At 38.9% G+C, this 8,291-nt stretch overlaps 1 protein-coding gene across 1 annotated transcript; it reads right to left on the reverse strand.

The window, feature by feature from the left end:
* Positions 1-4,473: 4,473 nt before the first annotated feature.
* Positions 4,474-7,935, reverse strand: LOC135950678 (uncharacterized). The gene is made up of 3 exons (XM_065500207.1): positions 6,490-7,935; positions 5,416-6,188; positions 4,474-4,975 (listed from the first exon to the last, which is right to left on the reverse strand). The coding sequence occupies exons 1-3, from the start codon at positions 7,933-7,935 to the stop codon at positions 4,474-4,476; spliced, it is 2,721 nt and encodes a 906-aa protein (XP_065356279.1).
* Positions 7,936-8,291: the final 356 nt, after the last annotated feature.

An 8,291-nucleotide genomic window follows, 5' to 3' on the forward strand; every position in this document is an offset into this window, starting at 1 on the left:
ATGGTATTACTAGGAAAATTATACATATATAAACCACTGAATTCCGTGAAAATATAAGTAAATTTTTCTTTAACACCCTTGCATTGACTTTACTTAAATTTTTTAAAAATAAAATAAAAGTTTTTTTAAAACTATAAGTGTATATTTCATATTTAAACATTTCTCTACAAAACTGCATCATTTGATTTTTAAAATTGAGTGTTCGAAAAATTGACTTTTTGACACCAAAATCCCTCTGTGTGACGTCCTGGATGTCTCTAATATAATGCCGAAAGTCTATACGAATGTGTCGAAGAGGGCGATCTTCCATCAAAATTTGATGGTTGGAATGGGAAGGCTGATGACATGCCACCAGATATTGTCTTGCCAGCAACACATTATGTTGCCTGACCGACAGCATCTTGGTTTCCTCATGTAAATGATCCACATTTGTCATCTTGGCACATACGGTTGCGATTCGGAGTGCATTATTTTGAGTGGCCTGCAACACTCGCCATTGTGTGTCACTAACAAGCATACCTAAACAAATGCGGCAAGCGTTTTCTAGTTGTCAAAAATTCTCATGCCCATATAATTTGTATGCAGCATACCGAAATAACGCGGCTGCAACGCTTTGTAATTGGAAAATCCGATTTTGGCAGCGTTTAATAGTGAAGTTAGTTGCAAAACACAATAAATGTAAACACATACAAAAGGAAAATCAAATAAGCAAGAAACTCATTTTTTAAACATTAATATTTAGTTTTTTTTATAAAATGTTTGTTTACAAATCACAAAACAAAAATCAGAAACACCAATATTGTAATGTACTTTATTGTTTAAATAATCCGGGTTATATTTATTTTTTTTGACCCTTTTTTTTAGGTATGAGATTTCAGCGTTGAAACTAAGCGGAAGAAAACGTTCCTATTTACGCTCTGATTTAGGTAGGCCAGTAAGAAAGGGTATCCATAGAAAGGGCTGCATAGTTAAGGAGTGAGCGGCCAATGAGAATACAGTACAGTCATCTGCGTACGACACCATCGAGACATCCTGTGGTGGTTCAGGAAGTGAGGCAAGATAAAAGTTAAAGAGTAGGGTGACAGTACTCATTCTTGTGGAACGCCTTTTGCAACTTTACGATTCTTTAAGATTCTTTAACATAAGCATTGAGATGCCATCAGGACCAAGAGCTTTCGAGGGTTTAGATTTGGAGATAATATTTTCGACTTCAACGGAAGTGAAGGAATAGGGCATAGTATCTCGTTTGAGATTCTTAGTTCTCCGGATTATGGCGCTTCTGTCGGATTATGGCTCTTATTTGTCGATCCAGATAGACTTCTAATAGTAGTCCAGAGCTTTTTCGAACTAGATATACATTGGTCGAGATGGGCTAACCATTTGTTGCGGCGATGTTCATTTACGAACTTTTTCATCCTTTCTGGCACATGTGGGGGCGGCAGATGACGTAGGGAATCAATATATCAATAAAGTATGTAAAGTCATGCCAGTTGGCTTTATTGTAGTTTACAAATGTGCGTTTATCGGGCTCCACAAAGTCGCTAGGCTTCTCTACTGTGAACAAGATGGAAATATGGTTTGAGTTCAAAGCAGTCTGGGTTTGCCGGGTGGTATATAATTCGTTTATACGCACGGCTTATTCGCAAATAAAAATATTCCATTTAGAAAAAGTTGCCGCATAAACAGTGAATTAATTCTTTATTTGCGAATAGCTAACTCACGAAAACAATTCCTGATTAACGGCACTATTTGCAAATAAGATTTTAAGCATTGCCATATGTTTTAACATTTTTAGTTTATTAAGACTTTTTTAAATATTTCATTGTGTTTTTGCATTAATTGGATTGCGAGACATATATGAATTTTAGATTCTATAATTTTTGCATTTAAAAAATAAAAAATTTATCATATTTTGTTCAAAAACATTACTACCTGTTTGTGCGTGAAATAAAAAAAGAAATAAAACTGTGTTTTTATTTTGTTTATATTAAGAAATTATTTTCTTTATTATATTACCTTTATGTGTGAGAATACGTTGTATGGGTCTTAGCGATCAAGCTACGATTAGATTATATATGCAAAACAAAGTGGCGAACAATGCTTAAGAAAAGTACCGTTAACGGTTTTACTCGTTACAATTTAGAAAAAAATATCCCCATCCAAGGGTGAACAAAAGGGAGTATACACATACAAAAAAACTAACTTAAACATTGCCGGCCACCTTGCAACAACAAAGAACGTTGCAACAAATCTTAAATAGGTAATAATTTATTTTTTCAATTCATAATTATATATTTATATAATTATGAAAAAATAATTTATAATTTTCAATTCATTTATTTTTTCAAATAACAAGTTGGTCATACGACCAGGCCAGACCAGCTGGTATATATGTAGATATAAATAAAGAGGTCTATGGGATGTAGTTTGACACAGACTACATACTGCACTCAAGAGAGTATGGTTTTGAATCAGACCATGAACTGGGCCCTTAACGAGGAGCTTGGCCAGAAATGACCCAACCAAAAATGGTGTATTGAGCCATAGGAAGTCCCGGGTTCGAATAGATTTTACCTCTCATAATTTGCGGTGCTACCTCAGGACCAATTACGAGCGCGACTTTTCCGGACATATTAAAACTCGGATCCGCCAATTGCATACCCTCAAAATGATGTTTTATAGTGTCCGAAACCGTTTCTACAGGAGTTTTTATGCCATGCATTGTTTTTACCTTTACCGTCAACGAAATTTGTCGCGATGCCTCATAAAGAGAACATATATTGACTTTGCAAAATTTTTCTTCATTAACGGTGGAGACGGGCAGCTTTAGGTTTGCCACTAAACTTGAGCAAATATAGCTCATGCTACAGCAAAGGTCTAAAACTGCCCGTACCCGAATGCTCTTGTTCGAAATGAGCAGCAAAACAGTAGCCGTTGGAGAAAACGACACGGGGTGAAACAATGGCATTGACGGAAGTTGATTCGAAACAGCAGGTCGAGGATCGCTAGTTCGCGAGCGTTTTTTAGATTTCATTTGTTTCGCCGCGACGTTATTGTCATAGTGTAACATCGAATGATGTTTTCCTTTACATGTTTTACAACATCCTTGATTTGAGCAATCGCGGGAAATATGATTTGCGGAAAAACAACGAGAGCAATAATGGTGTAGTAGCACCATCCTAATTCTCTTTTCACAAGTCATATTTATGAATTTACGACACGAAGACAATTGATGCTTGCGATCACAAATGCGACAATTTTTAGCAACGTTTCGCGAATTCCCTACCGGATTCGAACCAGAGGCTTCCACGGCACCTGATACTGGGTCAGGATTTGTAGTTATGTTGGCGTCAGGAGCCGGTACCACTGCAGGGGCAGAGGAATTTTCAGGTGAGGTCAAAGGGACCTCTTGGTCAGTGACCACGATGGCTGTTGAGCTCTCGATGACAGCGACAACTTCAGACTGGCTGGTAGAACCTGTAGTAGTAGTCGTGGCAGCTGAGTCCACCTCCATTGTCTCATCGTAATCCTCAAGCAAAGCTTCTTCCGACAAGTGAGTAAGAGGATCCATGATACTAGGAAACAATGAAGGTTAACAAAACAATTGTTAAACAGTTTCACTGGTTAAAACAACCAGTTTTGTAATTGGTCGCTTTATTATCCCGTTTTCTGTACGTATGTCCGCGACGCGTACGTGATTATCGCTTCCTGGATAAGTCCTAACGACTCTTCCCATTTTCCAAGAAGTGGATGACAATTGCTCATTTCGTATGACAACTAAGTCTCCGTCTGCTATATCTCTTTCTGGATATTTCCACTTATATCGTTTGTGAAGACCTGACAAGTACTCTTCTTTCCATCTACGACAAAAGTGATGAGTCAGTGCTTTAACTTTCCTATAACGATTTAGAAGACTAAGCGGCGAGTCCTAAATTGACGGTTCAGGTGGAGCTAGTATAGGCGACCCTATTAAGAAATGACCTGGTGTAAGAGCCACTATCTCATTAGGATTATCATTCATAGGGCATAATGGTCGAGAATTTAGACATGCCTCAATTCTAGCGAGGACAGTAGAAAGTTCCTCAAAGGTATATTTACCGGAATGTGCATCTTTACGAAAGTGCAGTTTGAAACTTCGAACTCCCGCTTCCCACAAACCTCCCATATGGGGAGCACCAGCAGGAATAAAACGCCATGAAAGGCCGTTGATGCCAAACGTCGAACACATCCTAGCCCTACTTTCCAATAAAAAGGTTTTAAATTCTCTCTCCAACTCTCGAGAAGCACCTACAAAATTCGTCCCGTTATCCGAAAAGATCGTACGTGGACAACCGCGTCTCGAAATAAATCGATTAAATGCCGCTAAAAATTTATCTGTTGATAAATCTGAAGTTACTTCTAAGTGTACGGCTTTGGTGGCGAAACATACAAAAATACAGACATAGGCCTTTAAGATCTGACACGACCTACCGTTCAAATTTTCGAAGGTCGATCCAAGTTCGTCCGTTCTGGGGGTAAGGCAGCCATTAGTTGAGTGCAAGCGCGTTTACGATCCAACACGCATTGCTTACAGCGATTAACAATAGTCCTAACAAGTGTCTTTAAACGTGGAATCCAATATTCGATTCGTATTATCCTTAGCATTAGTTGATTTCCACCGTGAATGGAAATCTTGTGAATAAATTCTGCTAAAAGGAGCGTGAAGCGACATGAATATGGCAATAAAATAGGATGCCATTCCGTATAAACCAATGAAGGCGGCCTAGCCAATCGACCATTAAGTCTCATGACACCCTCATTGTCAAGAAACGGATTTAGAGGTAAAAGTGAACTTTTAGAAGAAAGTGGTCTTTTTTCTAATAGACACTTGTATTCCTCCGTGAAATTACCTTTTTGGGCCACAATGGCCAAACGTAGTTTCACATGTCTCACTTCATTTTCAGACAGCGTTATGGTGTCATATGAATATCGGTTCCTATAAAGCGAATGAGTTATATGGAAAAATCTGAAAACGTAGGATAAAACTCGGATAGCACGATCAAGCGACGAAAATCTCTCCAAAACGTCCTCGTAATTCGTGAAAAAAGAGAAATGAGATTTTACATTTCGAACCTCAAGATCGGTATCAAGCATGGATTCCAAGTAGACTTTTTGTCCCGAAGCCAATGTGGACCATTCCACCAAAGAGAGCTCTGAGCTAAAAGAGAAGGTGTAACTCCTCTACTTCCTAAATCCGCTGGATTTTCCTCAGATCTGACATGATGCCAATTATGTTTGCCTACAATTTCTTATATCTTGCAAACTCGATTTGCAACAAAGGTTGCCCAAGAACAGGGGTCTTTTCTTAACCAGGAAAGGACGATCGTAGAATCAGTCCAACAATAAACCTGGTGCAATGGAATGTCAATTTCACACAACACGGCCTTCAAAAGGTCTGCCGCTAATACAGCACCACAAAGTTCAAGACGAGGTAAAGTAACCGATTTAATAGGGGCCACTTTCGTCATGCATGTTAGCAAATGTGTGAAAATTTCTCCTCTAGGTGTTTCCACCCGAATATATATTACCCCCGCATATGCCTTTTCCGAGGCATCAGAAAAAACATGAAGCTCTACTGAGGATTCTGGTTCATAATGGACCCATCGAGGAATTTGTATACAATTGACTTCATGATACGAAGCCACAAATTTCTCCCATTCGGTTTGTGTTGACATTTTTATATCCTCATCCCAATCTATCTGATCCTGCCAAACTTTTTGCATTAGCATTTTTGCTACTACTAAAACTGGACCTAACCAACCTACCGGGTCAAATAATTTCGCGATTGTTGACAGAACTTCCCTCTTAGTGTAGTGCGAACGTCGCGCTATAGGATTCACCCTAAAATAGAAAACGTCCAAATGAGCATTCCATTGGAGTCCCAGGGTTTTCGAACTACTTGATTCGACAAAAACCAAAAGTTTCTCATCTATCAAATACTCTGGGGAAAAACCGGCTAAAATTGCCTTATCGTTCGAAGTCCATTTTCGAAGATTAAACCCTGCAGATGATAATGCCGCTACAAGTTGATCACGAGCGATCAAAGCGGTTTCAACATCATGAGTCCCCGTGAGTACGTCGTCAACGTACATACCTTTACGAAGAATTTTCGATGCGAGTGGATATTGACTCTCAGAATCATCTGCCAACTGTAATAAAGTACGGATGGCCAGATAAGGTCACAATTGACTCCAAAGGTCACAGTCTGTAATTCATACTGCTTTAAATCCTCTGTAGGAGAATCGCGAAACAAAATACGCTGAAAAGGAGTATGAGACTGGTCAAGCCTTATCTGTCTATACATTTGAGTAATATCACAATTAAAAACATAGCGAAAAAATCTCCAACGTAAAATCAGTAGGACTAAATCTGCCTGAAGGGTAGGACCGACAAACAAAAATCGTTAAGACTAAGTCCACTAGAAGTTTTATTTGACGCATTAAAAACTACTCTCAATTTAGTAGTTTTACGATCAAGTTTTATTACAGGATGATGTGGCAAATAACATGAAGAAATGGAAGACGATGTCTCCACTATTGGCCGCATGTGACCCAAAACCAAATATTCTTTAACTACTTCGTCATACATTTCCTTAATTTGTGATTTCCTCAATAGTGAAGCTTCCGTTCTCAAAAATTGCGCCCTAACATTTTGTTTTGAAGAATCTAACGAAAGCTTTTCCGGAAATTCAGGCTTGAAAGGAAGTGTCACTATATATCGTCCATCAGTTCCTCTGCGAGTTGTGCGCTTGTAGTTCTCTTCACAAATCCTATCATAAAGGGATATTATTTTTCTTTTCGGCGCCTCCTCTAATTCCCAAAAGCGGAGTAAGCTGCTGTTTAAATTGTCTTCCTCGGAAAACTCAACTCTGGTATTAAACACCTGAACAGAAGATGATGGCACAGGACCAGTAATAATCCAACCGAATATCGTGTTTTGAGCTAATAACGACCCTAAAAAGTTTGTACGAATTTCCCTTAATATAATTTGAGGATACAAATCGGTACCTAGGAGCAGATCAACCGGTCTGCAATTGAAAAACTGAGAATCAGCCAATTTTAGATTCGGTAAATTCCCACAAAGTTCATCCGACATAACAAACGATGGTAACTTACCCGATATATTTGGTAAAACAAGAGCTGTAGTCCTTAAATTAATCGACGTGTCCAAAGGAGAGCCTATTTCGATCGAGCAAAGTTTAGTAGAGGTTGCAGTAATCGTCTGGTTGACACCAGAGATTTGAGCATTTGTCAAATGCGCCGAAATCTTTAAACGATTCTGCACGCGTTCAGAAATAAACGACGTTTCCGAACCAGGGTCAATGAGGGCTCGAGCCGGGTATGTCATACCTTGGTGACGTATATTCACCATAGCAGTCCCTAAAAGTACAGTCCGATTATTGGACAAGTGGAACACCTGTCGATTTGAGGGACCTGGGTTATTTTTTCTAGAAGTAGACGCTGAAGATTCCACAGGCCAAGAGTTTGTTGGTGGAGATGCCACGACAGAACTCGCGCCTGTATTTGAATTTTCAGTCGAATCGTCTGAGGATGAAGTACTTCTATGCAGCAAAGTGTGATGTCTCTTCTGACAAGTTGAACAGCTATGAACACTTGTGCATTTTCTAACCTCATGTGTTCTTGATAAACAATTGACGCAACAATGGTGTCTCTTAATTGTAGAAAATCTTTCCGAAACTGAAAGATTCTTGAAACGCTTACAATCGCGTAGGAAATGGCTTTGATTCTTACATAAAACGCAAAAATGAGAATTTGATGCAGAATTAGCATGATGTGTTTTTACATTTTGTACCGATGGTACTTTTGTCTGCGGCGTTTCCCGAATATCACGGAGACATTCCAAAGTTTGAATCCTTTCTGTTAGAAAAGCATCCATGTCTTTCCAACATGATAACGCAAATTTATCCTTAATGCTCTGTTCCCATAAAGTTACAGAGCAGTCAGGAAGTCGCTGTACACATAAAAAGACTAGAATCGGATCCCAATTCTCTGTCGGAACTTTATACACCGACAACGCGGCAAGACAACTATTAATTCCTCTTTGCAAATTTTTGAGGCCGGTAAAAGACTCTTTTTCTAGTATTGGAATATTAAAAAGCGTCTTTAGTTGATTATTAACCAACATACGCGGATGCTCATAGGTGTCTTTTAAATTTCGCCATGCCATTTCAAACCCTATATCAGAAAGCGGACTTTTCGAAACAATTTCCTTTGCGTCGCCACTAGTCTTAC

Source organism: Calliphora vicina, chromosome 2 (genome assembly GCF_958450345.1).
Source record: "Calliphora vicina chromosome 2, idCalVici1.1, whole genome shotgun sequence".
NCBI classification, from domain to species: domain Eukaryota; kingdom Metazoa; phylum Arthropoda; class Insecta; order Diptera; family Calliphoridae; genus Calliphora; species Calliphora vicina.

Coding starts and splice junctions, on each gene's coding strand:
- LOC135950678 (XM_065500207.1), bottom strand. CDS start 7,935: ATGGATGCTTTTCTAACAGAAAGGATTCAAACTTTGGAATGTCTCCGT. Junction 6,189..6,489: donor GTAAAACTACTAAATTGAGA/GTAGTTTTTAAT, acceptor ACTTTATTACAG/TTGGCAGATGATTCTGAGAG. Junction 4,976..5,415: donor GACCTTTTGAAGGCCGTGTT/GTGTGAAATTGA, acceptor TTCGCTTTATAG/GAACCGATATTCATATGACA.